At 39.7% G+C, this 21,850-nt stretch overlaps 2 protein-coding genes across 6 annotated transcripts; one reads left to right on the top strand and one right to left on the bottom strand.

The window, feature by feature from the left end:
* Positions 1-1,644: 1,644 nt before the first annotated feature.
* Positions 1,645-10,769, bottom strand: LOC102303082 (protein FAM133). 5 transcript variants are annotated; one of them, XM_042227608.1, is made up of 15 exons: positions 10,676-10,769; positions 9,987-10,132; positions 9,750-9,845; positions 9,174-9,239; positions 7,247-7,349; positions 6,854-6,897; positions 6,459-6,530; positions 6,228-6,308; positions 6,064-6,132; positions 5,876-5,962; positions 3,011-3,046; positions 2,799-2,912; positions 2,599-2,691; positions 2,417-2,500; positions 1,645-2,233 (listed from the first exon to the last, which is right to left on the bottom strand). In XM_042227608.1, exons 1-15 carry the CDS (start codon positions 10,737-10,739, stop codon positions 1,931-1,933), a joined length of 1,458 nt encoding a protein of 485 aa, XP_042083542.1. In that variant the 5' UTR covers positions 10,740-10,769; the 3' UTR covers positions 1,645-1,930. The 5 variants fall into 5 exon arrangements, with proteins under 5 accessions (XP_042083542.1, XP_042083544.1, XP_042083543.1 ...); XM_042227610.1 differs by having other exon boundaries at positions 6,228-6,310; positions 6,479-6,530; positions 10,676-10,712; XM_042227609.1 differs by having other exon boundaries at positions 6,854-6,894; positions 10,676-10,712.
* Positions 10,770-12,384: 1,615 nt separating this feature from the next.
* On the top strand, positions 12,385-21,491 carry tp53i13 (tumor protein p53 inducible protein 13). The gene is made up of 9 exons (XM_005939596.3): positions 12,385-12,856; positions 13,020-13,097; positions 13,399-13,434; positions 13,851-13,909; positions 14,614-14,692; positions 16,520-16,648; positions 16,979-17,179; positions 17,296-18,286; positions 18,417-21,491. The coding sequence occupies exons 1-9, from the start codon at positions 12,740-12,742 to the stop codon at positions 18,521-18,523; spliced, it is 1,797 nt and encodes a 598-aa protein (XP_005939658.1). The 5' UTR covers positions 12,385-12,739; the 3' UTR covers positions 18,524-21,491.
* Positions 21,492-21,850: the final 359 nt, after the last annotated feature.

The following is a 21,850-nucleotide window of genomic DNA, read 5'->3' as shown; positions in this document are numbered from 1 at the left end:
CACAGAGACAGACAACCATTCGCACTCACATTCACACCTATGGGCAATTTGGATTAACCAATTAACCTATCCCCACTAAGTGCATGTCTTTGGACAGTGGGAGGAAGCCGGAGTACCCGGAGGGAACCCACGCAAACATGGGGAGAACATGCAAACTCCACACAGAAAGACCCCGGCCTGATGGTGGAATTGAACTAGTGCGGCAACAGTGCTAACCACCGTGCCACCGTGCTGCCCTTGTTCTTTATTTTATCATGAATTTTACTTTGCGTTACTTCCTGTTTTTACTTTTCTTTTACTTCCTGTCTGTCTCACCTGGATTTCCCTGATTGTTTTCACCAGCATGTGATTGCTTGCACCTGTGTCCTGGCCCATTTTGATATTTGACAGCAGTAAACACACACAAACACACAAACACTGTTCCAGTCAGGTTGGCCCATATCAACAAGGCCAATTCTAAATAACATTGTTTAAATATAAATAAAAACAGAATGCAGTGATTTGTAAATCTCATGAAATATACCATAAAAACATTTCAAATGTTTGAAATAAGATAATTCACCATTTTAAAGAAAATATCAGCCCGTTTGAAATTTGATGGCATCACCACATCTCAAAAAGGTTGGGACAGGGTCATGTTTACCGCTGTGTAGCAGTGAACTGAGTCGTGATAACAAGCCGGATAGTCCCTCTCCTCTTTATTTCAAGGATGCAACAGTGTCCATGTTTTTCAAAATGACTTAAAAATTTGGATTATTCTGACTACAGAATAGTTTTCAATTCTTCCATGATCTTTTAAAGAAGAGGTAGATCATGTTCATATATGTCTTCTTCTTTGGATGATAGAGCTTTAACCTGCAATTGTGGATGGCACAGTGAACTGTGCTCACAGACAATGATTTCTGGAAGTGGTCCTGAGCCTGTGCAGTGATTTCCATGACCTGTAGTTATGTCACATGCTATAATATTACACATCTAAAACAGAAGATGGCACCAGAGCTTCTGTAACATAAATTTTATGCAATATATTCAGACTTTCTTTCTATATATTCAGGATTCATTTGATTTATTCATTCACTATATTTGAGTTTTAATTCAATATATACAGGCTTTCATTTAATTTATTTGAGGCTAATTCCATGTATAGATACACATACATATTGGAAAGACATATGGCTTGTGCTGCCTTGCTCTTAACTCCATGCAGCAGCAAAAGCCATTGGGTCTGGGGGAACACCTGCGCGTGTCACAACTGTGTCCCACTGTAACATAAATTTGGGCAACCATAATTACTGGGGCACATGGTCCACATGGGTCCAAAAATGACACAGTACAACACACATTTAAAACCATATGCTCAACCTAGTAATCAGTGCAGTGCATACCGCTTTCTATGTCAAGGGGTAACAGAGGTGATCAATTGTGGTTCAGAAATTGAATGGAGTTGCTAAAGAATAAAGCAACTTTTTTTATCTTTTATAATTTGTATTTCCTGACAGTAGTTTAGAGTAGTTACATGTATAAAATATTTACATTGTAATTAACTGTAGATATAGAATTTACTGCTTATAATGAAAGCAGCCTCTAGTAGAAAGTGCTGATGCACCAACTAGTAATAATAACAGCAAACACAAACCACAAACATGAATTCATGCTCTTTTATTTCTCAAACCTTTAACCTTGTTAACGTTGTGATCATAAATTGACATTTCCTCCACCAATTGACAAGTTTACAACTGTCAATTGTAAACTTGTCAATTTTAAAAACACAAATCTTTTCTCTCCAATCAAGCGGTGTATTTATTTTGTAAAATTTACTCCAATGAAATCATGACCCAAGGTAACATCATTAAAGCATTCATGATTACATTTAAGTGCTTCCATTGTGATGCAGGCCAGATTTTGGCTGATAACTAAGATCTATGACATCTTAATATTGGTAAGGTCTGGGCCCTGACAGCAGATCCTTTGAGGTGAAGTGACTAGTGGAGTGTGTCGTGCTGTCTCCAGTCTTCTTCGGGGTGCCCATCAGGCTCTCCATGTAGCTGGGACGTTTAATTACAAGGGATGGCTTGGTGGCAGCTGAAGAACTCACAGGATGCAGCTTCAAGGCAGGAGATGTAAGAGACACATTGGGAGTATCACTTGGCTTGGAGCTGGCAGAAGGTCCACCACCACCTGAGGCTGAAATGCTGGTTTTAGAGTGGCTGCTTTGCTCACCATCAAGGTGGTCCTGGAAATGAACATTAACAATCCATTTTGAACATTTTTAGATTAAAAGCTTTTTTTGTTGTTTCTATTGATTTCACTTCCCGAGGAGCCAAAACTTCGGTAAAAAAGAATAACACTAAAATTATTATTTGTCATTTTTCTTTCATATAATCTGATGATATTAGCATGTTACAGGTCATTTTACCTGTTCCTCCCTTTTCTCACTCTCCTCCTTTTTATTTTCCTTGTCACTGTCACTACCAGAGGAGCCTGAACTGGAGCTTGAGTCCTGCTCAGAGGGGAAGCATTAGAAACTCATCAACTCACAAATATGATTACCAAAATGAGCAGAGACACATTTTTTTCCATCACACAGAGTAGAACTACCTTCTTTTTGTCTTTCTTCTTCTTGTCTTTCTTCTTTTTCTTCTTCTTGTCATCATCACTGCTGGAAGAAGAACCCGAAGAGGAAGTGGAATCCTGGGATGTAAATATGATAGTGAGGTCACACAATCATAAGACGGATAGGAACCAGAGTTTTGAAAATATACAAAGGAGGAGGAGGCAGTGAGTCCACTCTTCTTTACCTTTTTCTTGTCTTTCTTCTTCTTTTTCTTCTTATCCTTCTTCTTCTTCTTCTTTTTCTTCTTATCATCATCACTAGAAGAATCGCTTGAGGAGCTTGATGAAGAAGAAGAATCCTGGACAAAAAACAAGGAACATATTTCATTTAGAGGAATTACAGTAGCTTATAAATAAATAAAGTCAACCTAAAACCTTAAAGTGGATGGCCCCTCACCTTCTTTTTCTTCTTCTTCTTCTTGTCCTTCTTCTTCTTTTTCTAAATACGAAAAAGAAGACTCAATTTAAATTGTGCAATCTTCTATCTTTCATAATTTTGAGTGCGGCAAATGTGTTTGCAAAGACGAAAATGGCAATATTTGTAGATGTTCTTCTCACCTTATCATCATCACTATTGGAGGAAGAAGATGAGCTATCATCAGAAGAGCTAGAATCCTAGAAAGTGCATCAGTCAGTCAGTAACAGAAATACACGATTTTCTGTAAAATATATATTTAGACTTTTTCTAGCCACCTTCTTCTTCTTCTTCTTCTTTGTCTGCTTCTTCTTCTTTTTCTTCTTTTCATCTTCACTATCAGAGGAAGAAGAAGAAGATGAGCTGGAATCCTGTAAAAGAGTTGAACAATTACAAGTTGAATTTATTATTATTAGTATATATTATTATTAGTAGTAGTACTGTTATTAGAGTTCTATATGGGTAGCTGACGATCTTTTACCTTTTTCTTTTTCATTTTCTTCTTTTTGTCCTTCTCTTCCCCTCCTCCTTCATCATCACTCAGGTTGCCATCCTCTTGTACTGTCTCTACTCCCCCTGCTAGACAGGAAACATCATTGCCATCAATACCATTGCCAATGCCATCAATGCTATTTGATCTATGTAAGAGCTAGAGAAGCATACATACCAGCCAATGTAGAGGAGACTTTGCAATCGTCTGAAGTTTGAAGCTGTCATGGGAAAGGAAAGTAACTATTATATTTTTTTCTTCCTGTCATGCCTTTCTATATAAAACCAGGACGTGGTCACCATGATGTGACCACTCCTGTTTGTAGGCTCCCTAAAGCACTGAGTCAGCTGTAAACATTTAATTTTTCTCAACATGGGGAGAAACCAAGGACACTGAAAACTCCTGTGGAATCATCTTTTCAATGAAGCAACAAACTCCAGAGCAAGAAAAATTAAACAAAAAAAAAACTGTAGGTCTTCTGTTAGCCACTTGAGGCTGATCCCAAAAACCTGTCAGCTCCATTAATCTCTCTCAAGCTTTTGTCTCTTGTGCACCGTCATCTTTAGCTATCCCGGTACTTCTTATCTAGGCTAGCAACTTGACAGCCACACAATAAATTTGCACTGAACCATTCTCAGCTTTATCATCTTTTCTGAGTCCAACAGGGCAATCATAATATATAAAAGGAACATCATGCAGTCCTTACTTAAACCTGAAACTGGCAACCAAGAAAAATGATCAAGAATAAGTTTGCATCGGCTTCATTTTTTTAGAGCCAGGAGCTGTCGCTCTTTTGTTTGCACGTATTGAGTTTGTGCATGCAGGTGTAGTGTCAAAACATATGCGTGAGCAAATATTTCACCTTGCCAGGAACCTTTTCATCTGGTCCTGGAATCACACCACCTACAAAAATGGAGAAAAGGCAACCAAAAGGATCAACATAATGTAAATGTTTGGCTACTGTGATTTATATTACTGTGCACAAGAGCAAGTAGAAAACACTCACCTGCTGCTGACAGAACAATATCGCTCTGCTCTTCATCCTGAAAGAAGACACAGAAGCACACGCACACAGTTAAGCTAAAAAAATAAACTTCACAAACTTTCAAAATGATAAAAGCTGAGTTGTTAGGAATCATTTCCTGATAGTGAAAAGCCAGTGAGAGGGCAAATGTGTTCACTGTGGGCGGGTTATCACAGAGCAACAGAACTGATGCTTTTATTAAACACAAACACAAGTTACTTTACTTTTTTCTCATCGTCCTCCTTCTTCTTGTCTTTTTTCTTTTTCTCCTTGTCACTGTCAGAAGATGAGGATGAAGAGCTGGAATCCTGCATTAAGGAAAAGAAACATCATTCATCTTGTTGTTTAAATAAAGAAATGAAACCCCTATGGTAAGGTTTCTTCTTCATTGTTCATGCCTGGATACTGACTGTATATTTTGTAATGTCATATGAATGTAAGAGGACAACAAACATCCACATCTGTTTTACCTTTTTCTTGTCCTTCTTTTTCTTCTTCTTCTTGTCCTTTTTCTTCTTCTTCTTTTTCTTCTTCTCATCCTCACTATCAGAAGAAGAAGAAGAAGAAGAAGAGGAGCTATTTGAGCTGCAGTCCTGTGGAAAAATGAATATATTTAAAACAAAATATCATCAATGAACTGTGATACAGAAATAGAGAAATTAGTCAGTTGAAAATTAAGAACCTCAGGCATTACCTTCTTCTTTTTCTTCTTCTTGTCCTTTTTCTTCTTCTTTTTCTTCTTGTCATCCTCGCTGTCAGAAGAAGATGAAGAAGAGGAGCTATCTGAGCTGGAGTCCTGTGGAAAAAAAATGAATATATTTAAAACAAAATATCATCAATGAACTGTGATACAGAAATAGAGAAATTAGTCAGTTGAAAATTAAGAACCTCAGGCATTACCTTCTTCTTTTTCTTCTTCTTGTCCTTTTTCTTCTTCTTTTTCTTCTTGTCATCCTCGCTGTCAGAAGAAGATGAAGAAGAGGAGCTATCTGAGCTGGAGTCCTGTGGAAAAACAAATGTATTTAAAACAAAAAAGTCTTAATGAACTTTTAAACACAAGTGAAATAGAAAGATTAGTCACTTGAAAATTAAGACGCTTGGACAATACCTTCTTCTTTTTCTTTTTCTTGTCCTTTTTCTTCTTCTTTTTTTTCATCTTGTCATCCTCACTGTCAGAAGAGGATGAAGAAGAAGAGCTATCAGAAGACGAGGAGCTGGAGTCCTGTGAAAGGAAAAAAATATAGTTAACACACAAAAATCTCTTTAATAAATGAGTTTTAACACAGAAGTAAAATACATTATTCACTTGAAAATTAAGAAACACGGGGAATACCTTCTTCTTTTTCTTCTTCTTCTTGTCTTTTTTCTTCTTCTTTTTCTTCTTGTCATCCTCGCTATCAGAAGAAGAGGAGCTGGAGTCCTGTGAGAAAGGAATAAAAAGTATTCACATAAAATCTATTTCTGTCTGCACATTAACACAGACACATCAGGCAGACAGACACATCATAGTGATGTTCATACCTTCTTCTTCTTTTTCTTCTTCTTCTTCTTGTCATCTTCACTGTCAGAAGATGAAGAAGAGCTAGATTGCTGTGAGAAAGGAATAAAAAAGTATTAAGTATAAATCATTCTCTGTCTTTTTCCTCAGAGTTACATACATGTGGTGACAATGGTGAGTTTCACACCTTCTTCTTCTTTTTCTTCTTCTTCTTCTTTTCGTCCTCACTGTCAGATGATGAACTATCAGATGATGAGGAAGAAGATTCCTAGGACAGAGGACGTATAATACATATTCATTAACATAGTCTACCTTTGTCTCTGTCATTTGTCATTTATGGTATGTTGAAATTTGATAGTCTTATTAAACAATTAGTCGTCGTAAAATTTGCCAGTTTTGGAGGGGAAATTAAACCCACTTTCTTCTTCTTTTCCTTCTTCTTCTTCTTTTCCTTCTTCTTGTCATCCTCGTCATCTGATGAGCTAAAATCCTGAGACAAATAAAAAAAAATTACAATGATAAGTTTGGAATGTTTTGATGTATTGTGCTTTGTTTTTCACACAACCGAGTGGTTTGGTGGATCGGTACACAGGACCTATATGATTGATTCAAATTAAGAATTTTTTTCTCTGCTAAACATGTACGGCATGTAAATTATGGTATGCAATACATTTCTCATGAATCTGATGAAATCCTGATGAAAAAACATGTTGGTCGATTAATAAAGCTGTTCTTTATACCACAGGTGTTACTGGAGCGTCGACCTCTTTAGCAATGCAATGTATAAAATTACAGACTTGAGTTGTTTCTCACCTGACCAAGATCGTCTGCATGTTTTATTTGGCCATTGGAACCTGCTAAGATTGAATGCAACAAAATGCAATGCATTAGTTTAATCATTCTGGAAACAAAAAGACATTTTGTTATGTAAACAGCTGGTCTACTATGATCACAGAATGTGGGGTTGTAGGATGGTTTAGGACATGTTGTTATAAAGGGGATCTAGACACAGCCCCCATTCTGGCTTTGTGAGCTGACCTCAGCACTACTCCACGATAACCCAATGAATGTTCAGTATCTGTTTGTGAACGGCAAATTAAACAAACTAGCCGTTTGATTTAATTGAAATTTCAGGTTCATCGAGCGAACGCTGCAAAGCAGAAATCAAGATCAAACTGTCATCGTGAAATAGCGTAGATCACCTACCAGCCTGAGATATGACGACACTGTCGTGGATATACTCTTTCTCCTTGTCTTTTTTCTTCTTCTTTTCCTTCTCCTTTTTCTTCTTCTTCTTTTTCTTTTCATCCTGCCAGGAAACATTGAACAGCAGTTGTTTCGTAAATGCATTTTTATTTCGCGTGTATTCATGCAGTGTTGCATTTGTATTAATAAAAAAGACTCGGGAGAAGGATTCAAAATCAGACATCAAAACCAACTCACAGTATGCACATCCACGCATAACCATGCATGAGCAGTGATGCATGGAAGCATGCACACAACTGATATGTTACTGTATTCTCATGATAAGACACATAACTTTCTCAGACACAACTCATGGGTAGCTGGATGAGATCCAAAAGATATCATTGTTAATGGGCGTGTTCCTCTCACATAGTTTGTCATTTCAGATCAGGACATTAAAGTCTATCGCCTGTTGAGAAATCATTTCTGCTGCTCTGTATACTTATTTTTGAGACCTTCTACTTCAGTAAGTTAAATAAAGTCACAATAAAGCTCATCAGTTGTTAAGTCCTATCCGAGGTGACCCACTAGGTGGTTAACTGGTTGTTGCTTTGTGTCTTTGACCTTTGTCTTTTTATCTTAAAATCATGCAATAGCAAAATAACTGGCTTTTCCTGAGTCTCCAGTCTTTACACCCACATCATGTCATCATATGACTGCAGTCATCTAAAAGTTGCAAAATTGGAAAACTAGACAAAACTGGAATTGCGAGTCATTGTGTGCTCCTTGAGTTATTTTAAGAGCTGAAATTGACAAGAGCAGGGAGAAGACTGGCGTGCTTATCTATCAGTTTGCTGAGAGACAGGATAAAAATGCAGTTTTTAGATTCAATCCACCCTAAATATTCACTGAACAGACAACATCTTTAGACAGTATCCTCACTGGAGGCAGATACATAATTAAATGGGACAATCAATCCCATGTGAGCCGATTTGAAATTGTGCTTCCAGCCAAGGACTTTGTATAGCTGCTTTTCGTAAGGATTTACATAAACAACACTGCAAAACTCTCTAAGTGTTTGGAAGGGTATTCACATAAGCAAACATCAATTAATGACTGTAAGCAATGTTGTCATGACTAAGTCATGTAATGGCAGCACCTGGTAAATGACAGGTTAGAGCAGGCATGGAGCTGCAAGGGAGTCATGTTTTTCTACTTGGTAATAAGCACATACAGAAGCTACATGTGAGCAATAAAACCCTGGCTTCTCCTAAAACCTGAATCTATTAATAAAGGTGAAAATTCTAATGAAAACAGACCAGTCACATGATCACAGAAATTACACACTTATTCAGATTTATTACATTAGAATTGAAGGCTCTAGATCAGCCATCAATCATTACAACTTACTTCTGTCGAGGGTCTGCTGTTGTGTTTGACTTTGTGTCTCATGTGTCAACATACAGAGAACAAAAGCGCTCTGGACAGCCCTCACAAAACGCTTTTGGATGCCTGACCTTAGCAGGAGCTTTTAAAAAAGGCTCTCAAAGACCCATCACAGGATCTGTGGTTAGGTGTAAATGTGTGTGTCATGCATGTGGGTGTGCGGGTAAAACTGCTTTGTCACTTTATCAGCAAAACTACAATTTACCAATAAACACAAAGTGCTCTGCACGGATGCATCAGCAACATTTTGGTGCACACTTTTGCTCGCACTGACTAGTTAAAAATGCCCCAGTGTTACAAGTGGTGTGTGACAAACTGTGACCTCCATATCAAATATGGTTGGAAATAACACGAGGCATTCAGTCTGAAAGTTGAAGTGGCTGTTCGAGAAGTGTTTTTCTTCCATGGCTCCACATGTGAAGATCGCATTTATTTCGATTTCTGTTGAACAAATAATTTTCCTCTTGAAACCCTGATCAGCACATGCCAATCTGCAACTTACCTCACTATCACTGTCTGAGGAGCTACTGGAGGAAGATGAAGATGAAGAAGAGGAGGAGCTGGAGCTCTGTTAAGAAAGAAGGAGAATATTAGTGCTTAATTTTACGTACAGAAGTTTATGTAAACAATCTTTTGTTTATGAAACGATACATGAGAAGGAATGAGCCATGGCCAACACGCCCCAGTGAGTTTCTGTCATACGAGGGCAAGTTGTGTCTGTGACTGCATATGGGAGAGGCCCTTCAGGCACTTGGCAACACACATAAAGGAAAACTCCACAAACAAGCACACATGCACACACCTATCCCTGCTATGTCATTAACCACTTGTGCAAAAAGCGACAGTTGAGCCACACATGGAACAAACGATTCTCTCCTGTTTGACTGTACTCCACTCCTCTGTAAGAAGCTGTAACTCATGATTTCAGCACCACATGTGCTCCCGTCAGGACAACACCTTAAGAAAACTGCTGGGTTAACTTAGCAGATACCAGAAAATATTTACAAACAAAAAATTCCAAATACAATCAATACCGTTTTCATCTGCAGTTCACTTCACTGAACTCTGTCACACTTACTTTCTTCTTCTTCTTTTTCACCTTCTTTTTCTTCTTTTCTTTCTTGCCGATACCCTCATCTTCGCTGTCTGGAGAGCTGTCAAGTGAATACATCTCCTGGTAAACACAAGAGAGGAGAAAGTAGATGTGTTATCTTCAGTGGGGATATTGAGCCTGTGAACAGAGCTGCTTTAATTGCTTCACTGTCATTAGATAATGGAGAAGTCACAACGTGTGTGCTTTGTTTCTCCTGCTCACCTCATCTCCTGTTCCTGCAGGTTTCCCGATCTGAGTCTTGTCTCCCTGCGTCTTGGCCAGCTCCGCAGGCCCTTCTACTTCAGCCGGGGGCTGCGAACCGCCAGAGGGCAACGCTGCAGGCTCGACCCCTGCAGTGTCTCCTCCACCTGCAGTTAAACAATTCAGGTGAGCAGTGTTACAAATATCTGCCTGAAAGACATCAATTTTTCTGAACGCTCAACTAATGAGTAATCTGTATAGACAAACATCTGTCTTATCAGCCTATTTTTAACATGCACTTTTAATAAAATATTAAAATAAATAAAAAACACATATGACAGCATCATATGCCAGGACGTCCTCGTTATCCAACTTTCTTAAAAGGACAGCCAGGTTAAAACAAAGAAATTAAAAATCAGTCATCAACACTAAAACTGTGCCTGCATATACTTTATAGTTGGCTATAAATCAGTGAATACTCTAATAATTAACAATTTGGGGAAGTGCCACACCCCTGACAGCAGGAGAAAGGTTTAAAAAGAGCCTGCTGTCTACAAATACGAAGCGGTAGGAGTGCATCAGCTGCAATCTCCCTGCAGCGGTTATTCTGCACATTTAAAAAGGCATTATCCAAAAATAAATACATTTAATCCACACTTTTCAAACTGTAAAAGAAAAAAAAGAAACAAGGCAGTTAACAAATAGCAAACCTTTGAGGAGGGTGGACTCCATTTTGGTCCAGTTCTCTCCTCTGTCCAGGAGTCCAGGTCTCATCTGACAAAGCCACCTGATCACATTTATAACAAGGTGTGGGTGTGTGGAGCCCTGGGGTGGAGAAACAGGGAGGGCCAAAAGCAGAAACTTCCCCACATCAGTTTCAAAATAAAGGTCACTATAAAAGAAAGTCACCAATCAGTTCTGACTGTTATCTTTTTTTTGTACCCACTACTTATTTTTCACCACGAAAAGTTCACGGCTGTCTTTTAAGAGGATAGCTGATTATCTGATCTAATTCTCTAAATTGTATTTATTTGCCTCAGTCTTATTCAGAAAGCTGCTTACATACATTGTATTTGACTGTCACCATCTGTTTGTGTTAGTTACTTAGCTTGAAAGGCTGGTTTACCTGTGCAAACAGGTGGTGCTAGTTTTATGACTGGAATGTAGCCTGTGGGCATTATCTGCATGAATTAAAACATTTAGAAAGTGTTGCAGAAGGAGGATTACCATTGCTCTAGCAGGTCAAAGCAGGGAATTATCAAAAAAAAATGTAACTATCCATGATTCCAAAATGTAGGAATAGGTTTAGGGGAATAAAGCTCTTTGCCTTTAATGTGGAGCATTAAAGGAAAAAATAGAAAGAGAGAGAGAAGTGATTTAATCATGTTGCTGCTATGTCGCCTCCTAGAGGAGGATCATGGTTAACTTAAAACATTCTGCTAAGCAGGGGTGTTCCTGGGCCACATACAATCTTTTTGATCTGGAGTGAGAAAAATAAAAATAAACTGAGAAACATTATTTAAAAAGGAAGGATTTGTGTTATTAAAATTTTATTAAAGTGCAACAAAGTGCATTCTGAAGATGTTTAAATGCTTAGAAAAACTAAAACCATGAGTCCAAATGCAATTTGCCCCATTCAAAGTTTTGCCAAATGCTAGAATGCAGTAAAATGCAATAGTGCTTTCCGAAAGTCTTTCAAAGGTTTTTTCCCACCCATTTTCAGTCCAGTCCTTGTACAGACCCTTTTTAGAAGTTTCTTTTTAAACCCACTTAACGCTGAGCTGGGAATTATTCAAGCATAAAAAATATACCTGAGCATTTAATGCCCTTCAAGAGGCCCGGAGAAGAATAGGCAATGTAAGAAATGACAAGAAAGCTTGGCTAAGAGAGTTCAGGCTGTTGTAAAGAATAAAAGTGTTCATCTCAAATATTGACTTTCATATATGTTATTATCATACAAAGTCTTTTTGCCTTATATACTTTTTTTCCATGGATATTTGGAAATCTTCAATAAACCAATAAAGTGAGACGTGGCTCAGAGGACTGTAAGGACTTACTGCAATTTTCACACTTTGCAGTTAGTCAGCGGGACAACACAGGCCCTTTCACTGGTCCCCGAGCCGCGTGTTTGATACCTCTGAATCTGTTTCTTCGTCACTTCCGTAGTACAACTGGTCAGTGAAGTTAGCTAAAAAGGCTACAGGCTTGAGATCCGGAAATGGGGGCTTATGGGGGCTTAAATAAGAGCGAAATGAAGTCCCACAATACCACTTGAAGATTAAAAAATAATAATCAAAATACATTTTAAATATATATATAAATAAATTCCTCTTGAATACAACTAATGTGTGGAAAGAGAAGCAACTTTAGGTAAGGTCAACGGAAGACAGCAGGTTTATTTTGAAATTTATCCGGAAGAAGTTACGGCGTGTAGCTGTATCTTAGGTTGTATACCAAACTCTGGCGAAGGATAGAAATACGCTTTCTTTTATTTACGTTTTTTGTGTTTTAAATCACGAGTTTGTCAGTCTAGTTTAACTTCATAATGTAGAGGAGCTAGCTAACGCTCGTTTGCTAGCGGAAAGCCGGCACAGAGGGACGGTTACTTTGTTGACCCTCATCCGCACGTCTTACCGCTCTTTGGTCATGTTTCTGTACCCAACACATTTTCTGTTTTGGGGCATTTTAAAGGGTCACTTCTTCGGCCACTCTGTACGTGGAGGACCTACGGTGCGCTATGACTTCTAGCTAAACTCGACTGACTGGTCGTCGTCATGCCGAGAGAAGCGACGTCCGCTCCGCTGACGGTGACTGTGCTCGCAGTGCTGTGGGTCAGTGTGGGTCGGTGCCATGTCTTCGGATCTCTGGGGCAAGGATGTGATAATGGAAAGGTAACAGTCTCACTACCTGTGTGTGTCTGCTGGTGTAAATGAAATCCATGTTTTAAGTCATATGGTTTCTAACCTAGTATTGGTGATTAAAATGCACTTATTTTACGTGTGTGTGTGTGTGTGTGTGTGTGTGTGTGTGTGTGTGTGTGTGTGTGTGAGATAGCTCTCTTTGGAGAGGGACCTGCCTGCGGATGCTGTTTATTGGGACTGTGCTGCGTCTGCATGGCCAGAGTTTACTCAGGTAAACATGGAAATTCATACACCTTAGTCTAACAAATTAACACCATAATCACTGTGGCTCATATGGGAGGGGTGTGGTGCACTTACACCGGTTGCCAGGAAATGCAAACAATCATATGAATGAGACTGTTGTGATAAACCCTGCACACACAGCAAATGAGCTGTGTGTGCAAATGAGCAAATTCGACCCACTTCGAATCACCTTGCGGCTTCACACTGTTACATATGTAACAGTGTGTAGTTAGTTGTTGGGGTTGCTTTGTTCCCAGATTACAAGTGTTCCTTCTAATTCCTCTTTTCAGAGACTTCCGAGTATTGACACAGCGTACAATCCTGAGGTGAGTAAACACCAGGCAGTTTACTTAAGAATCTCATATCTGGACTTTTTACGCAACCTTTGGCCCTCTAAACATAAAGCATGACTTGGTTATCTCCTAAAATCAAAGTGCAACTGGATAACACTTCAAACAAGTCCCATTCACAGTTCACTAAATTTGAACCCAATTCATTCTTTTATTTTCTTAACCATTTTTTCCTCATGTACTGTCCTGAGGGAGCTGAAGCCTCTCGCAGCTGACATTTGAAACCAGTACATATATTAGCTCAAAAGCTTTACCAAGCAAGTGTGTTAGTTGCAACAAGATTCAGTTTGAGTTAACCAAACCAGCTTTTTTGCTTAGTAAAAGTAATTTGTATGAAATTTACTAGAAGCTAACTAAGTGTTTGCCTTGTGTGCTTGATGTTTTCATTTCAGCCAGCTAGGCAGATATGCATGGATAAATCTATCTCCTACTATCACCGCATTCCTAACAGGTGAGTGTACAGGTTGGATGAGTAAGTTCACTAGAGCTGCAGAATACCTTACTGGATGGCCATACAATTAGTTCTGTTTTTACAAAGAGCTGACAGATACACAAGCTTAGTATTGTCACAAAAAGCATTGTTTTACTACATTAAAGCAAGCAACACACTGGCCACTTTATGAGGTACACATTGGTAATACCGAGTTTGACCTCTTTTGGCTTCAGAACTACCTTAATTCTCTAGAATGGTGTAGATTCAACAAGGTGCTGCACACGTTCCTCAGTATTTGGTCCATATAGACATGATAGCATCACACAGTTGCTATAGATTTTTCAACTGAACATCAGTGTGTTGGCTCTCTTGTTCCAACACTGTATTTTTTCATCTGTAGGCATGAAAAGATGAAGAAAAATATTGAAGAAAAAAATCCTGATTGAGGTTGTCATAATTCATGCATGACAGGGTTAAATAACAATAATTACAATGAAACATGTCATACATCTATAGTAACATTAAACGACCAGTGGGTGGCAGGGTATGGAGTGACACATCAGTGTCCAATGTAGTGGTTTATGTGCAATTATACCATCAACACTGACAGAAATACAAGAAAACAGCCTTTGAAAGGTGTCCACTAGTGACCACTATGCGTGAAAGGGTTAAGGCTTTTGAAGACATTAACCTGTGTTTCTGTGTCGGTGTTTGTGTTGCAGTGGAGCATACAGACCAATAGGAGCAGAGAGTGGAGAGTACTTGTACTGTCCTCCTCAGCGGTGGCTCAATAACTTGCAGGTTAGTTGCACTATTGCACATGGTTTGCTGCTGCCTCTGCCTTTGTATCTTCTGAAACATCAGTTTGTCTGTTCATCGGAGAGATATGTGCATCATGTGTATTCTGTGTAAACTGAGCCTTTTTGCAGTACTTTCAGGACATGTGTTTTTCAGCACTCAGTCACATCCACCTTGAGGCCATACTTTATTGATTGACTTACTTTTTCCCCCCCTCCGCTAGTGTATTGCGTTTAAGCTTATAGTAACAACCTGTTAATTTGGGGGGCGCATTTTCAGTTAGTTTGCAAAACTGTTTTAACAACAAGCAGCGGATCACTTAGAACCAACAGTTAGGAAACCTTTATTCTCACCTCACTGAACTACAACAAAATTATGAGTATCACTGTTTTGTGCATTAAAGTTCATTAAAGCACACAGTACACCATAACTCACAGCTATACAAATACTAGTGTTTAACAACTAACAGAGTAACTTTATACTGCTAAATAAAAACCACCCTAAACACACCTCCCTATGGTTAATCATCACCGTGACAGTGCACTCGTAGTGTTATACAGTGTGCGTTCTTTTTGTGTTTTTAATTCTAGCCCTGTGTGTATTAACATTAAAAAAGGGGGGATTGCTGACAGCAATAAAAAAAACCTGGACAGACATACTGGTAGCAGAACAGCATTTTCTACAAGGGAGGAGCTAACTGTAAAATGAGAGAAAATGCAGAGTTTTTAGATAAAGTGTTTTGACCTGTCAATGTGGCGAAGGCATCCTGTACCTTTAGCAGAAAAACAGTCCCAAAGCATAAAGTTTCCACCTCTGTGCTTGACTGTGGGGATGGTGATCTTTGGCTCAGGATCAAAACTCTTCGCATTTAATAGAGAGAAACTGTCATTTTGTCATGAAGCATCTATAGCCATACCATGAATAACAATAGCAGGACTGGAGTATTTCTTTGTTTTTCGTTCCTCGATCCATCCTTTTCTTAATCTAGGTTAGGGTATTATACATTCATAACTATGGCCAATTTAAAATCACCCATTAACAAAACAAGCACATTTCAGCATTTACTTATTTAACTTTTTTAATCACAGCAAACATTTTTAATTGTAACAGTATGGAAAATGTGTATAGTTTGTACGGCCCGCACCAAACAGGTGGCCTCTCCTAAAAGGAAGGCAGCCACCATTATTACACCTGTGCCTTCTCTATGGTGACAAGTAAAAATGTGTAGTGGGAAGGTCAGTCACCTACCTGTTTTTGGTTTCTGCTTTAGGAAGGAACGCTTGTAAAATCCGAATACAGTAGATAAAAGCACAGAGGAATCGGGCGTTGACAGTTGACAGTAGAACACACACCTAATTCTTGAGTTACAAATTAGCCTTTATAAGATTCCAAGCTGAAACTCATGTTCATATCAAACTGCAGTCGAGACACGGTGTGTAGTTTTAAGTGCAGCTTAAGAGTAAACCAGGCAAGTGTACCAGCAGTTATTTTCTATGTGTTTGGACCCTTGGTAGGAGGGTTGACACAGACTATGAATTTTCCTTGAAAGTCACAGATTTGGCCTCCTGCAGTAATATGCCAGCATATAATGTGGATCACAGCTAGTTCTCAGCTATCGTTCTCCACAGAGAGAACATCGACCAATAGGAATATTGATTTTTTTTTTTTAAAGCAACATTAGAAGGACTAATCAGAAAATGTTATGTTGATACAATGTTTATGTTGTTATAAGCACTTGAGTACATAGATGTTAATTAATCATAGAATGCTGCAGTAATGGTGGATAATGGGGAGATTCTGGTCACACGTGCGGTGTTCTGTGTTTTGTAGCGTGGAGCGGCGGTTTTGCTCTACCATCCGTGTGCACCACCTCGCGAGCGTCAGATCCTGTCCGACTTGGCTCGCTCCTGTCTGCAGTCCTACATCACGACCCCACACCCACAGCTCAATAAACACATGGTAAGAAACACTTTCATCAACCTTTGTTTTCATCAGAATTTGTTGGACTTCTGGGATGTTAAACACGGATGCTTGTTAGATTTAATACCATTTCAGATTGGAACTCGGGATCTCGGAGAGAGACAAGATGCAAAAGCATTGTTTGCTTTAAGAAGACTGTTGAGGGTGTTGTCCTGTCATTGAACTGTCAGTTATTCGTTAAAAAGGGCCTTTTTAAGAGCACTCAGGCAGATGGTCTTGTACTTCATGGCATCATGAAGTACAAGATAAGTTTTTAGCCTCTGGGAGAAAGGAAATTTACCGAATGTGTTTTCTCTGCTCTGTGCTCAGCCTGTAGCTTTTGTGTCCTGGGGTCGCACCTTGGAGCTGTCCACCGCCGCGTCTTTAGACCTCTGTGATTGGCTGGAGGTCAATCACAGAGGTCAGACTTCAAGAAAAGAGTCTGATGGTGTGACGCAGATGAGGAAGTATGCCCTGCTGCTGACCTGGTCAGCAGAGCTGCATCAGCTAGAACAAACAATAAAAATGAAGGTTAGGAAACATGACTCAAGATTGAGCTAGCTTTGTTGAGTTGTGTGATGTTTTTTAACGTACAGACTAGTAAATAAATGAGTAATTTCAGTTGTCTGATATAACTAACATTGCAGGATTCCCTGAGGCAGTGTTGTGAGCGGACCATCTATTCTCTGTTAAGCGGAGCTACAGAGGCTGAACTAGAGCACAGCGTGAAGACCGAACGCTCAAAACAAACAAAAGTGGGAAGCAAAACCAGGCAGATGAGAGCTGCCCTGAAAGTTGTTGACAGCAATGAGAGCAATAACACTATGGCAAATGTCTCCAGAACTGTTCCTCAGCGGTCAGGAGATGGTCAGAATAACAGCAGCACGCTTGGATCATCAGCAGATCAGAGGAAACCCTTTGATCTTTCTAGCTCCAGAGAAGCTCCTCAGGTTCCAACTCAAGCCTCTAAACCCAGGCTCACGGCTCCCTTGGCCTTAAATATCTCTGAGACAGAAGCACAGAAAGGCCTCAGAAAACTGAACCACTCTCCTGTTTCTGCACATGGTGTGAGCAGTAAACGCACCTTTACCGACAGGCCTGAAGCCCTGATTCTCAAGGAAACAGACTCTATTAAACAGAATACCAAAGTGGACAAGTCTAAAGAGAAAATCTTCGACTCATCTGACGGCAACATGGAGGATAATGAAGTGGTAGATGTAAAGGAGAGAGAGCTGGAGCATACGCAGATCCAATGCGCCCCAGGATCTCACCAAAAAAGTGAAAGCACTGGCTCCGACTCTGTGCCTAAACCCCAGTCAGAGGCTCAGGCACAACAGCATCCACAGACAGCCAGCCACAGCCAGCCTATCAGCCGTGACTGCAACAGCTGCGCACCAGGTGAACACTGTGACTGTGTCAAGGCCTCGGGATCAGAGGCCCAAGCTGCTGCTGCTGTTGTATGTAGAGAGCTGCAAAGGACCCCGAGGACGGACGAAGCGGCGTGGGCAGCAGCGGCACTAGGCTTCCTGCTGGTTCTCCTGACTCTGTCAGTGCTTCACACTCGCCTGTACCGCCACTGGAGGATCACGCCGAGCCTTTACTGGCACAACCCAAGCGACGACTATGACAGCGTTGCAGGTAACATCATCAGGGATGAAGAATAGAGCTGTTATGCCCTAATTAAATTAGAATTTTTCTGAAAGATACACATTCTCTTTTAGGTGGAGCTTACAAGCCAAGCTTATTCCTGTTATGTTTTTTCTTCCAGATGTGATCCGCAGAAGGTTGCGAATTGCAAAGAGAAGGCGGAAAAGGGGCAGAAGGCAAGAATGTGTTCTCCTGCCGAGCTCCTCCAGCTCAGATGAATGTCCGTAGAACTGAAAGAAACACCCCCAACACTGTTTGGGAAGAGGGGACCTGAAGGAAAAGAAAAAGGGTGTGTTATGTATGTTGGACTCGTCTTACATGTAGCTGTCTTACACCTACGGTGTGCAGTTTATCTGAGAGAACCTAAATGTTGTAAATTACACACACTGTAGCAGCCCTACAACCACAATGAACAGGCTCATAGGAATTTGACAGAGGACCCACCATGTCATATTTTTAACATGTCAATATTTTTTTAATTGAAAGGACAAAAATGTTTTATCCAAAAGAACGGTTAACTTATAACCAGCCATTCCCCAAATAGTTCCCGAAACTCTTAAGCTTTAAAAATGTTTTCATAATTAGTTTTACAGAAATGTTTTTTAACTGTAAAGGTTTGATATGCGAAATGTAAGTTGCTGTTGTAAGCAACGCTATGTTTGTGTTGTCATACAAACATGTGAATAGCTGCATTCTGGAGATGTGATTGTGTGATTTGTAAAGAGTGAGTCTACAGGTACTTTGATTAAAATTAAAACTGTAAAGTTAGAACATCCAGATCAGTAATGGATGTGTGTGGGGGGAAAACAAAATGATCCGGTCTTTTTGAAGGAGGAGGAGAAGAGAACGTGAGTTGAACTGTGAGGATCCAGAGCACAATGGGAGGCAGAGTGAAAAGTTTTTGCTGAATGATCTCAAATGTACTTTTGCAGTTCCCATCATAGACGCCTCAAAAATTACGGGGTTTAGTCAGATTGTGTACTTAAAATGGTCCATTAGCTTGCTGATGTGGCATTGCACATTTACCAGTTCAAAATAATAAAAAGCATAAAGGGTCCACTTTAAGTGCAAGAGGGTCAGGTTTTGTTTTTGTTGTTCCCCCAAACACTTGTTGATGTAAACTTGCTACAGCTGTGGCTCAATGTTGATATGTAAACAACTTTTGAAGGTAGAACTATTACTCAATACTTTTTAAAATTACCTTAAAAAAAAAAAAAGTATAAACATGTGTAAAGGCAATTACATTAAATATTAAATTTGGGCAAAAACAAAGCTGACAACAACATGAAATAATGACATGCTTTACTTTCCAGAAAAAGCAGAAATTTAGCTTTAAATTACTGCTTACTTTGCCCGCATACACGTGCAGATTAGCACCATCTGCAGCGGTTTTTGCCTTACGACATCATTTCCATCAGGATCATCTGCTGTCAACAGTGAAAGGCTCGAGTATCATCTCAACTGAAACGCTCCTTGCACATGTACTAACAATTCCTATATAGGGGGAAAACCATTTAGTAAGAAAAAGAAATGCAGGCAAACCCTGGACAATTAAATTGTTTTATTATTTTATTACAAATGTACAGCTTATGAGTTTCCATTACGATTGACCTTTTTAAGTCGTTGTTTTCCCTACTTTACAGTTCTTAATTGTCTTCTGTTAAAAGATAACTCTCCCATCTCCCAAACTGTCGAGCTGTGAAGACACACAGGAATGCGACAGCACAGGCTACAGTGCACTGTCACGGCTGAGAATCTGATGTGTGTGTGCATGCGTGTGTGTGTTAAAGTCTGGCTGAAGAGTCAATGTTTGTACCTGTGCATGGCTTGGTCCAACCGATAAGGGTGAGTGTCTGATGTTGTCTATGTGCTAAATTCTGAACAGAATGAAGGCATATAAAGTCTGCAAAGTGTGACAAAACTGACACAAGCATTAAACATTCACACTAGAGGCACCCTATGTAGTGTCCACTAACTCAGAGGAGGACTGGGCCATGTGCGTTTTTAAGACACCCCCCCCTCCCCTCCTCGTGATCTTTTGAGATGACTGTAGTGTTAAGCCCAAGTGTGCTTCAGACCATACCCCCACCCATATTTCCATATGCCAACTCCAATCCTGCACCCAATGTACTTGAGCTAAGACCTTTGGGAGAGTGCAGTAAATACTGCAGATCCTACGTCATCCAGCAGGTGTTTTGAAAAAATAGTGCAACTAAGATCAAAGGAGACACGTTGTCATTCCCATCTTCCCATGGATACGAGCAGGATCGTTAATATGTACAATATGACTACATAGTAACACCACACCGTAACCTCAAAACATTCGAACAACTGCAAGTACATCAGGTGCCGAGACTTAAGAGGTGAGCAAGGACTTGGTGAACAGAGGTCATGGCCTGAAGCCCATTTAGGCCAACAAATATATAAATATCTCACAAACAAAAACTACAGCTTAATATAAAATATAGCATGAAAAATATACGTTCATATATATATTTATATATATATATATGGCTCTAGACTAAAACATGGGCAATCATGATTAAAGGGGACACGTTTTTCTTGCTGGCCCCCTGTGTGTGTGTGTGTGTGTGTGTGTGTGTGTGTGTGTGTGTATAAGTGTGGTAGTATTTCTGTTGTATCAGCAGTCAGTACGAGATCACCGCAACTCAGCCAGTCATACAAGAGATGATGATGACGATGTGCAAAGGCATTCAATATTAAACAATGATACATTTCAAGAGTTTTTCAACGCACAGTCCAAGTTTCCCTCCCATGCAGAGACATGTGTGCAACTATGTCAAAGACTGAGGGGACATGGACTGAAATCCCACGTAGTGATCAGAGTAAAAGATTTAAAAAATATATATATAAACCATAAAATATTGGGGGGGGGGGAGTGGACAGAAATGATGAGGCATTACCTCAAGGTGTTTGGAGCCGATTTGTCATCTTGTGGGGAAAAACAAAAAGGCAGCAATACAAGACAAACTGAGATGCAACTGTAGTTTGATCCTTCAGTGTTTCAGGTGAGTAACTGAACGCTGAGATTACACAAAAGAGCGAGGTGAGGAAATCTCTCTGTTACTGAGGAAACCAGCTGCGGGAGCACTGGTGAAGGTTTTAGAGTAGAATCTTAACTTTAAAAAAGGAAAAGGGAGAGAGAGAGAAAAAAAAAAAGAGGACAGTCCTCCCAGAAGTTCCCAACGTGTTTACAGATATGACCATTTTTGTTCGGCACAGTACGCGACTGACATAAGTCGGTTGAACTGCACTGAGTTTTGTTCCCAACGCTGTCTGCAGAAAGGCAGATGGCTAAAAAGAGACAACTTCTGTGGCCCAGATCAGCAGGCTGTGACAGAAAACTGCTCGCAGGCTTCCACAGAAGCTTGTCAAACAGTCTCAAGGGTAAAAAAAACAAACAAAAAAAAACAACAACATAATAATACTTGGCAAACTAAATCAAGTGCACCTCAGAATGATATCTGTGATCCTGGTTGCCAGATCTGGTGCTTTTGTTTTTTCTCCACAGGTCTACTTTTAAAGCTCAACTCC

The sequence above is a fragment of the Haplochromis burtoni genome, unplaced genomic scaffold (genome assembly GCF_018398535.1).
Source record: "Haplochromis burtoni strain Fernald_Lab_line unplaced genomic scaffold, NCSU_Asbu1 Contig_270, whole genome shotgun sequence".
In the NCBI taxonomy this organism is placed as follows: Eukaryota; Metazoa; Chordata; class Actinopteri; order Cichliformes; family Cichlidae; genus Haplochromis; species Haplochromis burtoni.
Note: the sequence above shows the minus strand (reverse complement) of the source record. Positions and strands in the feature narration are given on the sequence as shown.